This window comes from Erythranthe guttata, chromosome 12 (assembly GCF_056151865.1).
Source record: "Erythranthe guttata isolate IM_541 chromosome 12, IM_541, whole genome shotgun sequence".
In the NCBI taxonomy this organism is placed as follows: Eukaryota; Viridiplantae; Streptophyta; class Magnoliopsida; order Lamiales; family Phrymaceae; genus Erythranthe; species Erythranthe guttata.
In genome coordinates, this window is record NC_142544.1 from 2,493,546 (window position 1) to 2,516,237 (window position 22,692).

Below are 22,692 nucleotides of genomic sequence, written 5' to 3' on the forward strand. Positions count from 1 at the left end.
CAACACTAATTAAATGGAATACCTATTTCTCTCTCCTATTAATCATCCTACGGTGAAAGTGAAATTTTGAAGAAAATCAACAGGTAACCCTTTTCACATTCCACGTTGAAAAGAACAATAAAAAAAATTGTAGTTTAAGAATATCACTGGATGGATCTTTAGAACCTATTTTCTCTTATGGACAGGGGAAAGAAGAAAATAAAGATTGAAGAAAACTCAATGTTCATTCAATACTCTAAGAATTTTAATTCCCATCATGAGTTCGATTTAAATAAGTTTCCCTATGAAGAAGAAGATGAAGAAGAAACAACGTTTGCAAAAGAAGAAGTTCATAAAGTAATTAGGATTATGTTGAAGATTTACCTTCCCAAATTTTATTAAGATTGTAATTTATTTTTTTTATGAGAATTTCATTGTATTTAGGTTATTTGAATTGGCCGATAGTCCACGAGAGAATTCCACCGTTTTTCCTTTTTCTCTCTCTGTATTTTTTTTTTTTGCTTTTTTTCCTCTCTTTGAGATTTTTTTATAGAAATCTTTCTGAGATATGGTTTAACAAATTCTTGTATTTGCAAGACGATGCAATTATCAAGGTGCGCCTATTGGTTTATATTGCCATGTTTTGTTTAATTTGTTCATATGTGTGTGTTTGATTTGTTTATGTGTGTGTTTATGGTGTATGTTCTGGAACAATGATTATAGATCTTTTTGTTGCATCTGTAACTTGTAGAACTCTTTGCAAAAATAAAAAGCTTTTAGGCTATAGCAAAGATCCCTCAAACTATTTCTAATAAAAACAATGGTTCCAATACATAAGTAAAATTCATCACCATAATTTAACATAATCTTGCAAGCAAAAGTTAACTTAAATAATTAAAGACTTCCTGCACTAGTTCAGAATCACATTTTAAATGAGTAGGAAGTTGACCCACTCTCTCCATCATAGCTTTCTTAATATGTGGAATCTTATATTTATTCGAACCTTTCACTTTCATAATTTCAATCATGCACGATTGTAATGTTAAGAATATCCGATTGGACTTTGTCGATGGAAAAGCCTCAAATGATCTTTGGACAGCAGCAAGGAGCTCATCTACAGTCTTGGCGGGTTCTTTATATTGCAATGATTGGATAGCACTAAAAAACCCAAGATCCAAAATATTTAAATCTGGAGAATTTGGAGGTTGGGAAATCAAACGAATGTCAAACCCATCTTGTGAAGCCGCTCGACGGAATAGCTCGTCATTACGATCAACGTGTGTTCGTGCATTATCTTGTTGAATAAATATTGGACGACTTGCATCCTCTCTCGGCCATTTCTCCTTAATAGCTGGCAAGACTTTTTCAATTAAATATGATCTGATAACTTCCTTGTTCACCGAAGTTATTGGTTTCGTCTCTAGCGTACCTGCAACTCTATTCACGCTAGTTCTCTTAGCTGGCTCATGCGTAACAAAAGGGAACACCCCGATTTTTCCAGAAAAAGTCTCATTTCCATGTGCGTCAAACCTTGGGCGAGCTATAGCGGCAAAAAACATGACTTTTGCTATAAAATTCTTGCTTTTGCATGTACGCAATGGATCTTCTTCGTCTGGCAACAAATAGTACTTATTCATCTTCTTTGTCATGTAGAACCATTTCTCATCAATGTGGACAAAATTATACATTCCTATGAAACTCGGATCATGTGGTATGCTATCACGTTCAAGCATCGATATGCAAAATTGTAGTCGAACTTTTTTATTTTCCTCTTTCAAAAATGGTTTTATCGCATTTGAGTGCCGGCGTAGTTCTCCCGACTTAAAACGCCGAAATAATGTGCTCTTTTTAGTTTGCAAGGAGCAAGCTAAAGAACGAATAGTAGTTCGTCGATGTAAAGGGATTCCACGAATCCTCTCAAAGTCAATCTCAACTCTTTTCCGACCACAATTTTTCGTCTTTCGATGATGTACGTTAGCATGTGCACGACCATAATCTGTTTGTTTCCAAATGCGTTGAATTGTACGCATAGAGACTGAAAATTGAGATGCCACAAGTCTCGTTACTTCTTTTCCCAAACGTCCGTTGTTACTTTTTTGTTGTAGCATAGTGTAAACGGCTTGTCGTTCATTATTGGTTAAATTTTTCTTTTTCCGTATGCCACTTGATGCCGCTTGCGCTTCTACGATATTTTCCCCTATCAACAAAGGGCAAACATAATTGAATTGTTACTGCTAAACATATTGAATTGCTAAACATATTGAACTGTTACTTATGGCCCTCGTTATTATTATTATTTCTAACATAACACCAGTAGATATTTCTTTGCATCAAATGATGTGACATGCATGAAAATAAAAATAAAAAAATAACATACCTTCACTAATTATAAGATGAGGTTCAAAGGTTTCATCTCCCATTTCGTCTTCAAAATGGAGTTCAGAACTTGAGTCTATTTGGGAGTTTTCGAACGAAAATATATTGATATTAAGGTCGGGAATAGAACGTGAAATATCGACATTGAGATCAGGTAAGTGAAAATGACGAAAATTTGGTATGCTCGTTTCAACTGAAGGTGTTTCCATTTTCTGTAAATTTTTTTTTTTGGAAAACAAGATTAATTTTATAGAATAATTTTGGTGGGAATCCATAAATATTTCAAAAAAAATTAAAAGATCAATGAAATTTTTAAATGGAGTTCTTGGAGGGAATATATAAATTTCAGCCTATATAAACTAGAATTCTTGGAGGGAATATAAAAAAACAAAAGATTTTAGGTGATTTAATTTTATAAAATTATTTGGTTAACTGCATCTGCATAGTTTAATTGGTGTGAAGATAAATACGCTATAAAATAATGAAGATAGATGATACGATTGAGTTGGAAAAAGTGGTGGTGGATTTTTAGTTATTGGGAAGAGAAAATCATGGAGATAGTTGTTATGGAGAGAGAATAGGAGGTTATTTTAGTCCATCACTCCTAATTTATAGCAAGATTTAATGACTCCTTAATTTGTGTGAAAAGCTCCAAAACGTCACTTATAAAGGGACAGAGGGAGTAGTAGATATGTTCACAAGATGCTGCAAACAGAAGCAATAATAATAATTATTAATTAGCACTTTTATTTTTCCCCAATGTTGTCAAGTGGTTGGCAAATCGTAGCCGTCCATTGATTAAGTGAGATAAATGAGGGGCCGTTTTTGTCATTAGAGCGCCACGTCATCAGGCGAAGCAAACAACCATTGAATTTTTCTCGTGTGTGTTGTGCGCATGCGCACAAGAGTTTATGATATCATCACGATTTGTTCATATTTCAAGTTACCATGGAAATTAATTGAAAGAGTCGGATGAAACAAATCAAAATTAGTTTTCAAAAAGAAATTATTATTTTTTTGGTTTGGAACTAGAAAACTAATTATATTCTCATTAAAATATAATGTCGATTTAGACAAAATCAATTCAAGAAGTATATCTATTTAAAATTGGTTATGACTTGTGTATTACAATCCCCGTAGGCCCTAGGTAAAGTATAATTACGAAAAATCTCTTGTTTTTTCATAATTACATCCACTTTCCTGTGATTTGTAGATATCTTACATTAACACCCTATAAAAGGGGGTGGATGTAAGAAATTAACAAAATGAAGGGCTGGATATAATTTCTCAAACATAAGGTGTCTTTTCATAATTATACTTTACCTCAGGGAGGTGATTGTAGTTTACCCTATTATAATGAAGAAAAGAGGGAAAATGACGTGTTATAAATTATAATTCTGTAGTACATTAAAAAAAATCTGGTAGAGGTGGTTGTACCAACTTTTTGAACTTGGAAATATTCTACAACTATGTAACGCGGACACGGGAACGCGGACAACGGGAGACTCTGTTTTCCAAAAAGTTGGTTAGGGAATGTGGGGCAATGCGTAAATAACAAAAATATAGGGGTGCATTCATAATTTCTAAAAAAATTATAATGTTTAATATAATTCCACAAATTACATTCTGAGGCATATAAATTTATTTTAGTATGGAATTAACGTCTACAAAAATATTAAAACAGCACTAGAAGAGAAAATGAGGCATAATATTTAAGATTTTTTTAAGTGTATGCAATTTGGAGTTTTTATTTAAAATGAAATTTGGATTTATTTTGTGTGGAAAAGCGTTTTCAATTTTCCATTATTATCATAAACGTTCCTGAAACTTTTAAATATTTATGAAAACGGAGGCCCCTAAACAATTCCAACATGTGTCATGGAGTTTCGGTTTCCGAAACGTGGAAACATGTGTGGGTTTCCGTGCATCATAGGTCTACAATTTTTGTAGAATTCAACATTATTCTTATTTCTGATTTCGTTTTTGCTTTTTATATCTTGAATAAAAAAATAGTTTGGAAGTTGGATGCTGAATTTAATATTGAATTGTTATCTATACAATTAATAGATCAAGAGCCAAATTTTCAAATCAAAATGCAGGAATATGTTAATAAAAGCAAGAAAAAAGTACAGTTTGCACCCCTGATCTATAGAGTATGTATCAAAGACACCCCTGAATTACAAAATGTACCACAGTGGTCCCTGCCATTTTTAGTCAACCGTTGCTTAGTATATAAGTGATTTACCTTTTTATCCTTAAAATTGGTCCCAGTATTGGGGTGTATTTTTCGGTACAACCATGGTAAGCGTACCTTCTTTCATCTTACCTTTAATATGCTTCACTTCATGATTTTTTTCAATTCAATTTCCTCTCCATTTTCACAATTTCACGTTGTTCATTGTGCGGCTCACACATGAAAAGCTCAACGAAATAGGGCCATAACTACCCCCTTTGTTCGCCAAATACATTTGTCTGTGCAATTTTACCAATTTAATCTTTCATCTTTTAACTTTCCGGCGGTCCTTGGTGGTGTTTTTCGTCGATTGGGTTTTTCCTATTTTCACGTCAACAACTTCGTTTCTTTTTCTTGGGTATTCCGTATTGATGCAGCTCATGTGAGTGTAGGAGAATTTTTTACTCAAAGATCTCTAAATCACTTGAATCAATTCTCGAGGTTCTCTATGTACACTTTGACAAAGTTTTCATATGGAAGATAGCTTTTTGATAAGTTTTGTAGTTCAGGGGAGTATTTGATACATACCCCATAGTTCAGGGGTGCAATTGTACTTTCCCCTAAAAACAACCCACAATAAATACTTATCGAAACCAAAATTGTGTATGTTGTTCTTGTTGCAAATGAACTTATATTCGAGGAACTTTTAGTTAATTGTAAAATAAAGAAGGATGTTTGGTAAGCTTGTAAACTGCTAAAAAAATCATATAAGATGTTTAAGAGTTTATAAGTTCTTCCACAGTATTTGGTAAAAAAATTAACACATATTTTATTTTTTTTAAAAATAAGCTGTTGGAGAACATTTAATATATTTAAAAAAAAATATATCTACCCCACCTTTTTATCGTGGGCAAATTACGGACACCCACTGAGGTTTGATCAAATTACGAACTCCTTTTTGGATAATTACATCGACCCCCAAATATGAATCTTCTTACATGTCCACTTTTATGCTGATAAATTCAACATATTCTTCTAGATTATGTGGAATATTCTCTAATTTGTACACGTTTTGTGGAAAAATGCAATGTCGCACCACAATCTGATATTTACAAGTCAAGTGACACATCTTATGATCATCTTGTTTCAAAGTGTGGAGCTCGAACAGGGTAAAACATGTACAAACCGGAGAAATATTTCACATTATCTAGATGATTCCAGTAAATTTGACACCACAAAAGTGGACGTGTAAAAAGATTCATACCAGGAGGTTGTTGTAATTACCCAAACATGATAAATTTTTTTGGTAAATTGACATTACATCAGGGGACGGTCGTAATTTACCCTTTTATTTAAGATTTATAATGAGTAATAATAGCTTATAAGCTCATTATCAAAAGACTTTAAACATTAATTGTAAAAATAAGACGTAACATTGTAGACGCATAAAATTAATTAATTGGTTAATTAAATTAGCCAATTAAATTGTGTCTAAATTAAATTATAATTTTCTTGCAAAATAAGTTATGGAGATAATTATCAATTAATTATTGGCCAATAGGATTATTTCTTCTCTTCCAAGTTATAAGAGATAAATATCAATTTAAATAGAGCCAATCAAATCGCGCCACATCATCAAATAGACTTTAAGTAGGACTCTTATTCTACCACTATAAATATGGACCCTCTTTACACAATTCAAAACACAACTCAAGAAGAAGAAAAACCGTAGGAGAAAATTCTCTCTACAATATTCAAGCCGTTCTTCATCAAATTCAAGGCGTTCTTCATCAAATCGAAGGAGTTCATCAAATCGAAGGTGTTCTTCATCAAATCAAGGCGTTAAAGCGTTTAATTCGAGATTACGGTGCTAAACCCTCGAATTAACGTTATTAACATCAAATCAACATCGAAGGAAGATTGAAGGGCCAAATCCATCAAGAACTCCAAGATCTTCAAGTCAAAACTCGTCAAAGTTCTGCGTTCGATCCGAGATTCAAGTCGCAAGACCCTCGGAAGACGTTATTCAAGTTCAAAATCAAATCCGGAGAAGATCAAGTCAACGACCCGACTCCGAAATTCAAAGTCAACATATATTGTTCTTGAGAGAAGAATCAGAGGATTAAATTAGAGTTTGTAACCCGCAATATTTTATTTTAATTCAATAAATTATATTTGTGCAATTCTTTCTTGTTTGTCTAAATCGCAGATAAGAATTTGTTGTTACAAATTTTGGCACGCCCGGTGGGACCTCTCTACCTCTCATCTCTTCTCTCTCTCGAAGATCCTCAAAGTGTTGCAGTGACTGCTCTGCGTTCGCAATGAAGACTGCTACTTCGGATTCATCAAGTGTGGGCTTAGTTACAAGGAGTATGGCTAAGAAGCTGCAAGCATCCTCCAAGACTAACTCGACGCCTCAAACCATTCAGAAAGGCTTACCACCTCTTGTCAACACAAGCGCAGACGTGGAAGGTTCAAAACGAGAGATTTCACAGCCCACGCCTCGTTCAACATCAAGCTACTCAGAGGTGGCATCCGTCATGACAACAAACGCTACAACCATGGAGGAGCAAATTGCAAGTTTGACAAAGGCCATTGAGGGACTCGCAAAGCATGTTCAACAACGAGATTCTCAAATTGCCGAGTTGATCAACAAGATGGACAAAGCCGATGCTAGTCAAGCTGTGGAGAATCAGATAGAGGTTCAAGACGAAGTCGAGACATCCACAAAGCAACAGCCAGTTGAAAACGAGAAGGCTCCAGCTCAAGATTTTCAAGTTTCTCCAGAAGGGATGATTCATGTAGATCAAGTGATGACGCTGATCAGTGGAACCATCAAAGACAAGTTGGAAGGAGGCTCGAAGTCTCCATCAACCTATGTCAAGCCATACACACAAATGATTGATGATCTAAGGATGCCAATGGGCTATATACTTCCAAAGTTTCAACAATTTGACGGCAAAGGCAACCCCAAACAACATGTGGCACACTTCGTCGAGACTTGCAATGATGCCGGGACGTACGGAGATCACCTCGTCAAGCAATTCGTCCGATCGCTCAAAGACAATGCGTTTGATTGGTACATTGATTTGGGGGCAAACTCCATTGATAGTTGGAAGCACTTAGAGGAAGAATTTCTCAACCGCTTTTACAGCACTCGAAGAACAGTCAGCATTATTGAGCTCACCAATTCCCGCCAATGGAAGAAGAAACCTGTCATCCACTACATCAACCGTTGGAGAAATTTGAGTCTTAATTGCAAGGATCGACTGCCTGAGAAATCAGCTATTGAACTGTGCATCCAAGGAATGCAATGGGGACTCCGATATATCCTTCAAGAAATTCAACCTAAAAGTTTTGAAGAGTTGGCCACTCGAGCACATGATATGGAATTGAGCATAACTGCAAATGAAGTCGAAGAACCTTCATTCCAAAAGTCCTATCAGCTCAAAGAAGAACATGTTGAAGAAGAACAAGAAGATCATGAGGATGGGGGCAAGTCTTTTGAAGAAACAACATCCTATGCAATATGACAAGTCAAATCAAATGAAGCACTCCTTGACACGAGTTTAAAATGTCTACATGTCCAAATCAAGCACTCCTTGACACGAGTTTAAAAGGTCTACATGTCTAAATCAGACACTCCATGACACGAGTTTAAAAGGTCTGCATGTTCAAATCAAATAAAACACTCCTTGACACGAGTTTAAAAGGTTTACATGTCCAAATCAAATAAAGCACTCCTTGACACGAGTTTAAAAGGTCTACATGTCCAAATCAAATGAAGCACTCCTTGACACGAGTTTAAAAGGTCTACAAGTCCAAATCAACTGAAACACTCCTTGACACGAGTTTAAAAGGTCTACATGTCCAAATCAAATGAAGTACTCCTTGACACGAGTTTAAAATGTCTACAAGTTCAAATCAAATCAAGGCTCCTTGATACGAGCATAAACTATCTATATATCCAAGTCAAGTCAAGGCTCCTTGATACGAGCATAAACTATCTACATATCCAAATCAAGTCAAGGCTCCGTGATACGAGCATAAACTATCTATATATCCAAATCAAGGCTCCTTGATACGAGCATAAACTATCTACATATTCAAATCAGAGCCTAAACTATTTATACATATCAAGTCAAGGCTCCTTGATACGAGCATAAACTATCTATATATCCAAATCAAGTCAAGGCTCCTCGATACGAGCATAAACTATCTATATATCGAAATCAAGTTAAGGCTCCTTGATACGAGCATAAACTATCTACAAATTCAAGTCAAATGCTCCTTCAGTACGAGCTTAAACTGTAAATGTTTCTCCTTGTCCACATGAGTATAAACTGTGCACGACATCCCTCAAAAGGATATATTTTGAACTACGTTATGACTTGATCCCTTTATAGGGTACGTAGGCAACTTAGAATCTCTCTAAGTTCAGTCATGATTTCAAAAGATATATGTTCTTTGCTAGATCAAGCTGCAATCGAAGTTGAGCAATTATCGAGACTCATCCACTCCAAGATGCATTGTCCGTGAACAAGTCTCGAGGGGGCATTTGTAGACGCATAAAATTAATTAATTGGTTAATTAAATTAGCCAATTAAATTGTGTCTAAATTAAATTATAATTTTCTTGCAAAATAAGTTATGGAGATAATTATCAATTAATTATTGGCCAATAGGATTATTTCTTCTCTTCGAAGTTATAAGAGATAAATATCAATTTAAATAGAGCCAATCAAATCGCGCCACATCATCAAATAGACTTTAAGTAGGACTCTTATTCTACCACTATAAATATGGACCCTCTCTACACAATTCAAAACACAACTCAAGAAGAAGAAAAACCGTAGGAGAAAATTCTCTCTACAATATTCAAGCCGTTCTTCATCAAATTCAAGGCGTTCTTCATCAAATCGAAGGAGTTCATCAAATCGAAGGTGTTCTTCATCAAATCAAGGCGTTAAAGCGTTTAATTCGAGATTACGGTGCTAAACCCTCGAATTAACGTTATTAACATCAAATCAACATCGAAGGAAGATTGAAGGGCCAAATCCATCAAGAACTCCAAGATCTTCAAGTCAAAACCCGTCAAAGTTCTGCGTTCGATCCGAGATTCAAGTCGCAAGACCCTCGGAAGACGTTATTCAAGTTCAAAATCAAATCCGGAGAAGATCAAGTCAACGACCCGACTCCGAAATTCAAAGTCAACATATATTGTTCTTGAGAGAAGAATCAGAGGATTAAATTAGAGTTTGTAACCCGCAATATTTTATTTTAATTCAATAAATTATATTTGTGCAATTCTTTCTTGTTTGTCTAAATCGTAGATAAGAATTTGTTGTTACAAATTTTGGCAACACACAGACACATATCGAGCTCTCAAGCTCACGTCTCATATATTCGATTCCTCGAATTCATAACATATTTAAATTCGATAGGAAATCATATGTTCGATTCAAGAACAAGCTTTTAAGCCAGAAGAATCAGGGGAATTACGGAGATTGTAATCCACATCGTTTTGATTAATAAATTATTTGTTCCCTATTTTCTTGTTTTGTATTTTTATTATATTTTGCAGACTCGAAAAAATTGTGGTTTACAAATTGGCACACCCGGTGGGGATAATCTTCGCCCCTCATCTCTTCCTCCGATGTCAAAATTAAGTCCATTCAACTCTCCAATGGCGGCTAAGAAACCATTGCTACTCGTGAATACGGACGGGAATAAGAAAAAAAAAAGAAAAAAAAGGGGTAAAACTCTTTATTTATTTGCTTGGGGGCAAAGACGCAGAGTAATTGGATGAGGAAATTTCCCTCTTTACGTAATAGAGAGTGTTACAATTTCTTCTCCAATCTACTATGCTTCGACCGATTGAGTTGCCAAAGGATTTGGAGTATTGACGAAGGAAGAAAATCTCCAGCAAATCCCCTCTTTGGCAGCAGAAAAAAAAAAAATACAGACCCACAATCTTTGTCCCTGAATGAATTTAAAAATAAAAAATAAAAAGAAAAGGGGCCAGCCATGGCGATCATTTGCCTTTGCCAACAATTCTCCCCGCTATGTCAAATCCGGGAGGCCGCCGGAATATGCCCGCCGACAAACATCGTCGCCTGAAGAATCCCGTTTCAATTTTTGCCGCCGGAAGCCCTCGACGGTGTTATATCCTCTTTTGCCGCCGCAAACCGCTGGCCGCTCAAGTCCACCAGTCAAACTCACCGTAGACTGAAGAGCCGCGCCACCTATTCCTCCGATGACAACAAAGATGCTGCCTATAGTCCAAGCTCGCCATCGTCTAGGTGTTGCGCTGAACTTTTCCGGCGAATCCAAAGATGCTACTGCGCCGCTCTTCATTACCACCGCCCATGGTGTGGTCGTGAATATGTGAAACATATGCATATGGAGAAATTTTCAAAGTTACAAAGAGAGATGTTGAGACCAAAGTGTGAGCGGCCGTCGGAGTAATTGTGAAGTGCTGCGGATGGATTAGTTAGATCCCCAAATCAAGAAGCAATAAATTGCGTTTGAGCCCTTATCAAAGAATAGGACTTATCATTTAAGTTCCTCAAGGTGAAGGATTTATCAAATTAAACCCCAAAGTTGAGGAAAGAGGTTTGGAAGCCAACAAATGAAAGAAAATTCGATTACTTCAAGTCTCGTCTTACAAATATTCAACATGTTCTTCGCCGAGACTAGAAGTGGGGGCATTTGTAGACATCGAAATTTTGAGATAAATTACTAATTAATAACCAAAATAAATCGGTTATTAATTTAGGTCTCAAATTAAAGTCCATAATATATTTGGGCTTTGAAATGTCTGGCCCACTCTACAAGTCGAGAAACCCTAACCCTAGATTGTGCCTATAAAAGAAGATCTTTGGTGCATCTAAAAATCAGACTCACACAGACACATATCGAGCTCTCAAGCTCACGTCTCGAGCCTCCGCCTCGAATTCATAACATATTTGAATTCGAGATGTTCGTGATAGGAAATCATATATTCGATTCCTCGAATTCATAACATATTTAAATTCGATAGGAAATCATATGTTCGATTCAAGAACAAGCTTTTAAGCCAGAAGAATCAGGGGAATTACGGAGATTGTAATCCACATCGTTTTGATTAATAAATTATTTGTTCCCTATTTTCTTGTTTTGTATTTTTATTATATTTTGCAGACTCGAAAAAATTGTGGTTTACAAACATCTTATCGGCTCTTAAAACATCTTATCAGGCGTAAAACCTTATCTTATGTTTAATATAGATTTAACCAAATAAGTTCTAAATACTTATATTTCTAGGAAATCTAAAATAGATTATCATGGGTCAAGAAATCTCAAGATTAAGATATTTTTACATAAGAAAAATCAAAGGAGTAACTCTTTTAACAATTCTTTTTTTTTTTTTCAAAAAAAAAACTTTTTTAAAAATTCCAAATTCCAAAATAAGAAAATTAACAACATAAAAAATAGGAAAATAAGATTCCCTGTAAAAAAAGTCGCCGTCAATAGAAACAAGTCAAACAACGGTATTCACTGTTACTCCCCAATTTCATTTCTCCCAACGTTCGAAAACCCCCAAACCCGACCAGATTCCTTCCTTATTCAACTTTGCTTCTCTCTCCCCCCACTCGCGCTCCTTCCCCACGCGCCGCCTCTCCTCCTCCACTTTAATCGCCATTTTCCCCCTCGACTTTTTTTTTTTTTCTCTTTTCCTTTTTAAAAAGGAGATCTAAACACCTAAAGCCAAAAAAGAAAAAAAGTAGAACGAAGTTAATAAATAAAAACAATTAAAATTACGAAGCTTTTTTTCTTTATGAATTGTGCAATTTATTTTCTGAGCCGCCACATAGAACGAAATATCCGCGTCGCCGTTGGGGAAGAAAAGTATGGGCGGGGTGACGTCATCGATCGCCGCTAAGTTCGCCTTCTTTCCGCCGAATCCGCCGTCGTACACGGTGGCGGCGGACGAATCGCGCGGCGGCGGAGCACTCTGCATACCGGAGGTACCGCAGCGGGAGGGAGTCGACGCTCTGAGGCTGAAGACGCGGCGGGGGAACGAAGTCGTCGCCGTCCACATCAGCCACCCCAAAGCCACCGCCACTCTGCTCTATTCCCACGGCAACGCCGCCGATTTAGGGCAGATGTATGAGCTGTTCGTTGAGATTACCCTCCGCCTCCGCATCAATCTGATTGGGTAATTAATTTTTCTGTATTTCTGTTTCTCTTTAATTAACTTTTCAATTATTGTATAACCCTTGATATTGATTTATAACAATTAGAGGAAAATATGAACAATTGTTTATCAGAAGAAATTTAGTTATTCTATTTTCTGTTAATCTGTTAGAATCTAGTTTAATCACAAGTGTAATTGCAAAGACAGTTTCGGCATCTTCGATTCTTCTCTTAAATCGAGCGTCACAAAATTGCTTAGAGTTAATTTTTCGAAGTTATAAGATTGTTCGCTTTGGTATTTGGATTAATTGAAGAATATATCCTCTAATTGTTGTAAAATCTCCATTTTTCATTCTAACATACAACAGAACCTCGATAAATTAATACTCGATAAATTAATAACCTCACTTGAATAATAATTTCTTCCAGTCCCGACTCGGTAAAAACGTACTAACTTTTTAGTTCGATAATTTAATATTACCCCTTTTTAATAGAATTTTGTTAGTCCGACTGAATTAATTTATAGAGGTTTTAACTGTACTTGAATTTTGAGATGCTGTCATTTACAAAAGAGTTCAAGCCAAATAATGTTCCCTTAAGTTGTGAATGTTTCTTCCAACTCCATTTTTGTAAATCTTTTACCAATTACTGAAGTATTAATCGAGTCAATTGACTGTTTAGTGGTTACCGATTGTAACGTTTTATCGTCTTCAGGTACGATTACTCGGGTTATGGACAATCCACTGGAAAGGTTAGAGCCTATTTTAAATAAATATCTGATTTTTTTTTTAATTAATTGAGCTATGTTGTAATATAACACACTTTTCCGTTTTTATTTGAAACAGCCGACTGAATGTAATACATACGCAGACATTGACGCTGTATATAAGTGCCTCAAGGAGCAGTACGGAGTTAAAGACGAACAACTAATATTATATGGTCAGTCTGTTGGTAGTGGTCCCACCATTGATCTTGCATCACGACTGCCAAATTTGAGAGGGGTTGTTTTGCATAGCCCGATTCTATCGGGGTTGAGGGTATTGTACCCTGTTAAACGTACATATTGGTTTGATATATACAAGGTAATAATTTCATCGTACTTGTCAGTAATTTGCTAGTGGAAACTAATACTTTTGACACTCGGTTTGTTTCGTTTTCTTTTTAATTACAGAATATTGACAAAATTGGTGCGATAAACTGTCCGGTTCTTGTTATTCATGTAAGTTCGTCTTGCTTTTTGCTTATTTTGATATCTTCCTTAATCCTTCTTTCTCGTTTTTCCCCTCCTTATATTTTTGTAAGTAGGATTATTCTTAATTGTTCAGGTGGTGTTTGCAAAAGCTTTTACAAATAGATTACTAATCTATTTTTAAGTGTTTGCAAAATGAACTTTTGCTTATGCTTCTCTTAAAATAAACAACTTTAGTTTAAGCTATAATTTGTTAAGCACCTATGACCCAAGTTTTTTTATTTAAGTTTATTTTCTGTTAAATTGCAAACACCCACAACTTTTGAAATAAGCACTTAAAATCAACTTAACTCACAATCTATAACTTCTGCTTTAAATAAGCTTTTGGAAACACCACCTCAATGCTTTTGGACACTCTACTCAAATTGGAAGTGAGGCTAACTTAGCCAATTTCTTTCTTTATATATTTTTTTTTAATTTGAATTATTTAATGTTGTAGGTGAACTAGTTACATTGAGTTATCAATACTAGTAATGTAGGGAGTATGGGCAAATTTGTATCTTTAGCATCAATTAACTAAAAATGCTTTGTGGATGATCAAAGTTGATTTTTTTTTAATTAATTAATTAAATTTTATTTTATTTTATTTTATTTTATTTTTTATTTTTTATTTTTTTGTGGAGGTGTTTCAGATTAAATATATGCTTACCTGAAAACCCATGTAATTTATAAGAGAGAGTTATATTTTCTTGCATTATATTGAGGTAAATGCTGCTTAACGATAGTTAGTTCCGTAAATAGGGTACTGCAGATGAAGTTGTAGATTGCTCCCACGGGAAGAAGCTTTGGGAGCTTTGCAAGGTTAAATACGAACCCTTATGGTTAAGCGGAGGTGGCCATTGCAATCTCGAAATATACCCCGAGTTCATTAAACATCTCAAAAAGTTCGTACTTGCTCTCGGAAAATCGAGGCCAGCTGTCAATAGTACTGTAGTAACAGCATCGTTAAATTCAGACAGTACGGATAAATCTGCTGAACAAAGCACTACTACCGCAGATGCACCGGATATTCCGGAAATTTCTAGAAACAGTTTGGATAGCCGACTTGACAAGTCAAAGAAGTCGACGAGCAAGCCGGAAAAATCTAGAATGAGTACTGACGAAGGATTCAGGAGAAAAAAAGGCTTGATCTGGTGAGGTTATTAAATATTATGTGGATAGACACCCGAGTTTGTTTCGTAAATTAATTATTTAGTAAGTTAAATCATATTTGCTCTGTCCCTGAGAAGATATTAACGAATTTGTATTAAATTGTAAAATATTTGTATTATTATCATTAGATGTGACGATTTTGTAATTTGAGCTATTTCGAATCTGTATATTTTTGTAAGTGGAGTAAAAGTCCCTAATTTCAACCGAGTGATTTTGTTGATCGTGTAAATGTGGGACTGAAATCCAAACCGATACCGGAAATCGAAATCGAAAACCGAAACCTCGAAAACCGAAATCGAAAACTTGAAATCTGAAAACTCGAAACCTGAAACCGTACCGAACCCGAAAATCCAAACCGAAACAGAAATTGAAAACCGAACCAATCCCGAAATTGAAACCAATACTCAAAACCGAAAACCCAAAATCCAAAACCAAAACAGAACCCGAAAACCCGAAGTATAATTGAACATAACTTTAGTGTATATTTGACGTTAGATGAAATCGTGGCTACGTCACCAGCTTTGCACCGGACGGACACTTCTAGTAGGTGAAGAGTTCCCGTATCCGACACCTGGACACTCTGACACGCCCGGACACGGCTCGGACACCTGTGCCGAGCCATGTGGTAATTTCGCTAAAAGTAGGACACCCGTGTCAAACAGTGTCCGCAATTTTAAAAAAGTTGGGACATAGCTCTTATGTTTAAAAAAAAAAAACCCTAATAAAAAATAAGCATTTTCTTTTCTCCGTAACACATATTTCCTTTGTCTTCTTTGAGAGCCCCAAAAATCCAAAACTCTAGCGACAACAGGGACAAGAACACGAGCAGCAATTTATAAATATATATTTACAATTTATAAATGTACCATATACTTTTATAATTTATAAATATACCCCTATATTTTTTATATTTATGCGTATCCCCATGTATCCGTATCCTAGTTTTTTGGAAATACCAATGTTTTGAAAACCGGACCGGACATCGACCCGGCCAAGCTACCGGGTCACGGTTGAACCGGTTCAACCGGGGTCCAACCGGATTTCTTATTTTTTTTTATATATAATTATTTTATTAATTTAATACCTCAAATATAATATACTTTATATTTTTATATTTGCTTCCACTTTAATCTAGTTCGACCTTTTTTATAAAAAAATAATTTAAAATTATTACTTTTCTTCTCCCTACTCTCTCTCTCCTTCCCTCTCTCTCTCACTTCTTACTTCCAACTTCACAGGTCCCCATCCCCTTCTTTTCTTCCATCTTCTTTTCTTCTCATCTTCCTCTGTTTATTCTCAATTATCATAATTTCCAGTTTCCAACCACATATAAACTCTATTTTCTCAACTTATTTTTACATTTTTTCTTCATTTTCACTTTCACCTTCTTCGTTTTTTTTTTCTTCGGTAAAGCTATGGCGGCCACAACTTGGATTGAGTCACGAACTACCCAAACCCGTCTAGATTTGTTCACCAACAACCTTTCCGGACAAGATTCTCTCACCCACGACCACCATTGATGTAGATCCGACCATGATATTTTTTATTGAGCTGAAAACCGGTTTGCGGACTTGGTTTTGGGTGAACCGGTTTTTACTGGTCTAACCGGGATTTTGACTGTTGACCCGGGTTTTTGGGCTTTTTGGGTTTTCCCATCTAACCGGACCGGACATGGCGGCGGTTCGCGGTTGAACCGGTCGAACCGGCCGGTCCGGTCCGGTTTTCAAAACATTGGGAAATACCGTATCACCGTGTCCACATCCGCGTATCGCCGTGTCCGCGTATCCGCGTCCATCCAGCATAAATTGCACACACATCCTAATTTTTTTTTTTCCAATTTCTCATTCCTTTTAAACATCATAAAAAATACATAAATGAATCCAGAAAAGTCAAAGAGAGAGTCTTTGTGGGCCAACGTTGACAAGTCTTTGATGGAGCTTCTCAGAAATCATACACCACAACATTTTACTTTTTCCTTCTCTCATTTAATCATCACCAAATATCATGAATAAACAAAATAAATCTAACTGATAAAAAAAAAAAATGCTTCTTAAAACTAATCAAAAACATTTCTTCTTAATCCAGGCAATCCTTGTATCGATCTACTTTCCAATTTTATTCGGTGCCGGCGGTTTTTTAATCCAACCATCGGCAGCGGCGGCAGTTTGCGGCAGCTCAGATTCAACTGTTTGCTATAAGCAGAGCCACGTCAGACTACTGGCGGGGGCCGCCGCCCCCACTCCTTCTCCTTCTCTAGGTATTATTATTTTCAGCAGATTATGTTCATTAAATTTAGAATTTAACAATCAATAAGATGAATTACGGGCGTTTATTACTATTTGATGGGCTAAATAATTAAGAAATTGAGAATTTATGATACAAAGTTAAATTATATGTTTATTGAATAAGAGTATTTGAGCTATTTGATATGAACGTTTTTATATTTTTGATATCACTTACGATTATACTGTTGAGTAAATATGGAAATTGTAACTTATAAAATAAAATATCCAACAATGACAAATTTTCATTACATGTCAAAATAAATTATAGATAATCTTATTAATAAAAGTAAGGGTGTTTCTAGAAAACCATAAAAAAAAATTTCCGCACATTTGATAATTATAATTGTCATTTATTTATTTAATTAATTTTATTATTTTATTAAATTTAATATAATCAAGTTTAATAAATCCGTCAAGTATCCGTACTTTTTGCCCCCAAATCTACATATATTTTCCCACTAAATTGTCATTTTACATAGTATTAATTTTATCGGAAAATTATTTAATTGTTTTGAAATATATTTGGTTCTTATCTTATTAATAAAAGTAAAGTTGCTCGTGATAAACCCTTGAGATTTAATGGTATCATTGATTTATAGTAAATTTACTGAGGCCTGTTATGGGCGATAAATAAGAAGATTCGTTAACTTCTACATTAACTGAGATAAGATAAATATACAACCATATCTTATTAATAAAAGTAAGTTGCTCCGATCCTGAAAAACCCTAGAAACTTTTTTCCGCTCATTTGATAGTTATAATTGTCATTTATTTATTTAATTAATTTTAGGGAAAATTGCACATCATCCCCTATAAATTTCTAATTTTCGCACTTTACCCCCTCAAAATTTTGAAAAGTGAATGTCCCCCTCCAAAATATTATTCTTGTTGCACATTTCCCCCGATAGCAAAATTCCGATGGATTATTCATCGGAATTGAGGATTTTTTTTGCACGTTACCCCTTTAAATGTTATTTTTATTGCAAGTTGCCCCTTAAAAACATTACTTTTTTGCACATTGCCCCTTTAAAATATTATTTTTGTTGCACAATGCCCTCCACAAATTGGCTTATGGGGCAAAGTGCAATCAATATAATATTTTGAAGGGGGAATATCCATCTTTTTAATTTTTGGGGGGGAAAGTGTTAAAAACAGAAATTTATAGAGGGCAAAGTGCATTTTGTCCTTAATTTTATTGTTTTATTATATTTAATATAATCAAGTTTAATAAATCCGTTAAGTATCCTGACTTTTTGCCCCCAAATCTACGTATCTTTTCCCACCAAAACTGTCATTTTAGGGTTTTTCAGGAGCAATCTTACTTTTATTAATAAGATTAATTTTATAGGAAAATTATTTAATTGTTTAGAAAAATATTTGGTTCTTATCTTATTAATAAAAGTAAAGTTGCTCCTGATAAACTCTTGAGATTTAATGGCATCATTAATTTACAGTAAATTTTATGGGTGATAAAGAAGAAGATTCGTCAAACTTCTACATTAACTGAAATAAGATAAATATACAACCATATTACATCAAAAATATAAAATTAAATTAATAAATATGCATGGCAAAAACAATTATGGATGGAGGATTATATTTATCATCAATGCATATAGCAAAACATCATCATCAATGCATAAAGCAAAACATCAAAATGAATTGAAACTTCAGTTTTGTCGTTTAAATTGAACTTTACTTTGTATTAATTTTACTTCAATCTCGTGCATCGCACGGGCCAAAAATCTAGTTATTATTGAAACAAGGGTTGTTTAATACTGTAATACCAAATGCTTTATTAAAATGGCTAATTATCTTATTAAAACCTAAATCCCAAACATTTGAGAAGTTTATTATAGGGTTAAATACAGTTTCCACTTCTGTACTATCATCACTGTCGCATATACCCGTGTACTATGAAATGCGGCAAAACAACCCCTGCGGTCCATCTCTGATTCTCTGTTACAAAAGTTGTCCCTTTCAATAGTTGGAAAATTTCAGACCAAAATACCCCTTTAATTGTGTATAAAAGGTGTGCATCATTCTTCACTCATTTGTACTCAATTTCTTCCTAATTTTCGTTCCCTGCCCTTTTTTTTAACCAAAAATTATGAACAAATTTTATATTCTATAATTTTTTTTTAATTTCTTTTTAAATTTAGAAATAAATTACTCGGTTTAAAAATGTCTTTCGTTAGTTCAAATTCTCAAAATTCATGTTTTAGGTCCAAACACTACATGTCATATTTTTCTGTAACCACTTTTGTTTTGATGTACGTGTTCGATTTTTTTTTGCCCAAGTTACATTGAATTTCTATCAAATAAGTGTAAGGGTAAAAAGGTAACTATGCAAAAACTAACACGTACCGTTAGAGTTGACTGGTAAGGTGAGGGGCTGTTTTGTCGCATTTCATAGTACATGGGGTATATGTGACAGTGACGATAGTATAGGGGTGCAAATTATATTTAACCCTTTATTATATTTTATACCTAGCAAGTTTGTGAATGGGGAAAATGATTGCAGGTGCAAAATTCACATTGGTAAACAATTGTTCAGAGACGATTTGGCCAGCAATCCGAAGCAGCGTAGGCTCACCAAACCTAGAAAGCACAGGATTCGAGCTCCCCATCGGCACATCACGCGTCATCGACGCCCCAACTCGCTGGACCGGAAGTTTCTGGGGCAGAACCAACTGCGCCTTCAACGACTCCGGCAATGCCACCTGCAGCACCGACTACGCCGTCGCCACATTGGCGGAGTTCAGCGTCGGGTTGGGCTCCGCCGACTTTTATGACGTCAGCCTCGTCAACGGCTTCAACCTGCCCCTGCGGGTCGACCCCGTCGGCGGGTCGGGTCAGTGCAATTCAACCGGCTGCGTGGTGGATCTAAACCGTTTGTGCCCCGAGGAGCTGAGAACCGATGGCGGCGGCGCCTGCCGCAGCGCGTGCAACGCGTTCAACACCACTGTGCACTGTTGCAGAGGGACGACGTGCAGGCCGACGCTGTACTCCCAGCTGTTCAAGAATTCGTGTCCCCTGGCTTACAGCTACGCCACCGATGATGCCACCAGCACCTTCACTTGCCCCTCAACCGCCGATTACGTCATCACCTTCTGCGCATCGAGTATTCCCGGGTACAATTCTTCACTGCATGCAATACCACATCTTGATGCTTCTTTGAACTCTTACTGAGTCAGAAAATATTGTTTTGCAGTCAAAACATATCCGTAGATGATAGCCCTGCGATTGGATTAGGTAAGCGAAACTGATTATTTTTTTTGAAGGGCAAATTACGGCCACCCCTGAAGTATGGTCAAATTACGAAAAACCCTTCTTGTTTGGGTAATTACAGCCACCCCTTCTTTTAAATATTTTTACATAAAATTTATGGAATTCGGTTATTTACCGAACCAAATCGTATATTCAGTTCGGTAAACAATATGAAATGTTGGCATACCGAAATTACGGTTCGGTTTTACCGATTTAACATCACTAAATTTACTTCCGGAGAGGTATTTTCGTAAGATAATACATAGTTGAGGGGTGGCTGTAATTACCCAAACATGATGGGGTTTTTCGTAATTTCACCATAACTCAGTGGTGGCCGTAATTTGCCCTTTTTTAAACTATTAATTTGCGGTAAACAGTTTATCAAGTTCATACTCACTAGTATTTCTCCCAAAGGGCCATCTCCGGAGCCATCTTTCCCAAGGACATCTGACCCAGGAACATCTTCTTCATTAGCAGGTAAACTAATATAATTTTACTTTCCTCAATAATTAAAAGAAATATTATTTTGTCTAATTATGTAACGTAACTTTTCTCGTGTATGCATCTAGGAGTAATATTTGGCATATTGTTTATAGTATCAATTGTGTTATGCTGCTATATTAAAAGACGACGACATGTATCAGAAGGTCCTTATCAGTTGAACAACCAAGATATAGAAAAGTTTCTACTCCAACATGGATCACTCGCTCTAAAGAGATACAAATATTCCGAAATCAAGAAAATGACAAAGTCATTGAGAGATAAACTTGGTCAAGGAGGCTATGGTAGTGTCTACAAAGGTGTATTACCCGATGGCTCCCTCGTGGCTGTCAAGGTTTTGATCGAGGCGGATAGTAACGGAGAAGAATTCATAAATGAAGTTGCTAGCATTAGTAGAACCTCCCATGTCAATATTGTCAATCTCTTGGGATTTTGCTTCGATAGAAATAAGAGAGCTTTGGTTTACCAATTTATGGCCAATAAATCATTAGACAAGTTCATCAACAATAAAGATTCATGTCCTATAGATTCGCAAACAATGTACGGCATTGCAGTTGGAGTTGCCAAAGGTTTGGAATATCTGCACACGGGGTGCAATACTAGGATTGTCCATTTCGACATTAAGCCACAAAATATTCTATTGGACGAAGATTTTTGTCCTAAAATATCTGATTTTGGGCTTGCGAAACTAGGTAAGAAGAAGCAGAGTGTAATATCGATGCTGGGGACAAGAGGGACAATTGGCTATATTGCTCCCGAAGTATTTTCGAGAAATTTTGGAGGAGTTTCTTATAAATCTGATGTCTATAGCTATGGAATGATGGTCCTTGAAATGGCTGGAGCAAGAAAATTTGTCGAAAATGAGGCAATTCAGTCGAGTGAGAATTATTTTCCGGATAAAATCTACGAGGAAGTTGTACTTGATGTAACCAAGAGGTTGGGCGATTTCACGTTTGAAGAGGAATTAGAAGAAACGACGACGAAAATGTTTTTGGTAGGATTTTGGTGCATTCAAACAAATCCATCGGATAGGCCGACGATGTCGAAGGTTTTGGAAATGTTAGAAGGAAGTCTACAATCTATAAAAATTCCACCAAAGCCAGTTTTGTGCACTCCTATTTTACCGGCACAAGACGGTTCCTCGTCATTTTCAACATACGTGGAGACTGAAAATTCATCTAATGTTGTAACTATTTGATTACTGGTTAGTTGAAAAACTGTATTAGTTTTAAATTGTAAAATCTTCATTTGTCATTTTGATGTGAGAAGTTTGTTATTTTTTAGAGCAAGAATTTTGCCTTCCACAATTCAATCCTAAGAGTTGAGCATCTAAAGGACCTTTCTTTTCCCTTTTTCTTTTTTGGCTTAATTTCACTTTGCACCCTTGAAATATACCATTTTGGCACTTTGCACCCTCGAAAAATAATAAAAGCACCTTGCACCCTCAAAACACAATAAATCATTCACAGTGCACCCAGAATTGAATAATAAAAGCAATTTCATTTTTCATTGGTGTTTTTTTTCGGGATG

General features: G+C 35.7%; 4 protein-coding genes across 4 annotated transcripts; 3 read left to right on the top strand and 1 right to left on the bottom strand.

Moving 5' to 3' along the window:
- Positions 1-235: 235 nt before the first annotated feature.
- Positions 236-1,538, bottom strand: LOC148766206 (uncharacterized). The gene has a single exon (XM_088826927.1). The coding sequence runs from the start codon at positions 1,536-1,538 to the stop codon at positions 861-863; it is 678 nt and encodes a 225-aa protein (XP_088683053.1). The 3' UTR covers positions 236-860.
- A 5,311-nt stretch (positions 1,539-6,849) lies between these two features.
- Positions 6,850-10,196, top strand: LOC148766207 (uncharacterized). Its single transcript, XM_088826811.1, has 3 exons — positions 6,850-7,108; positions 7,334-7,823; positions 10,112-10,196. Exons 1-3 carry the CDS (start codon positions 6,850-6,852, stop codon positions 10,194-10,196), a joined length of 834 nt encoding a protein of 277 aa, XP_088682937.1.
- Positions 10,197-12,064: 1,868 nt separating this feature from the next.
- On the top strand, positions 12,065-15,251 carry LOC105953460 (uncharacterized). The gene is made up of 5 exons (XM_012977119.2): positions 12,065-12,727; positions 13,420-13,456; positions 13,551-13,787; positions 13,877-13,924; positions 14,696-15,251. Exons 1-5 carry the CDS (start codon positions 12,420-12,422, stop codon positions 15,089-15,091), a joined length of 1,026 nt encoding a protein of 341 aa, XP_012832573.1. The 5' UTR covers positions 12,065-12,419; the 3' UTR covers positions 15,092-15,251.
- A 989-nt stretch (positions 15,252-16,240) lies between these two features.
- On the top strand, positions 16,241-22,496 carry LOC105953458 (PR5-like receptor kinase). The gene is made up of 5 exons (XM_012977118.2): positions 16,241-17,363; positions 19,916-20,525; positions 20,606-20,646; positions 21,076-21,138; positions 21,231-22,496. The coding sequence occupies exons 1-5, from the start codon at positions 17,150-17,152 to the stop codon at positions 22,358-22,360; spliced, it is 2,058 nt and encodes a 685-aa protein (XP_012832572.2). The 5' UTR covers positions 16,241-17,149; the 3' UTR covers positions 22,361-22,496.
- The last annotated feature ends 196 nt before the right edge of the window (positions 22,497-22,692 follow it).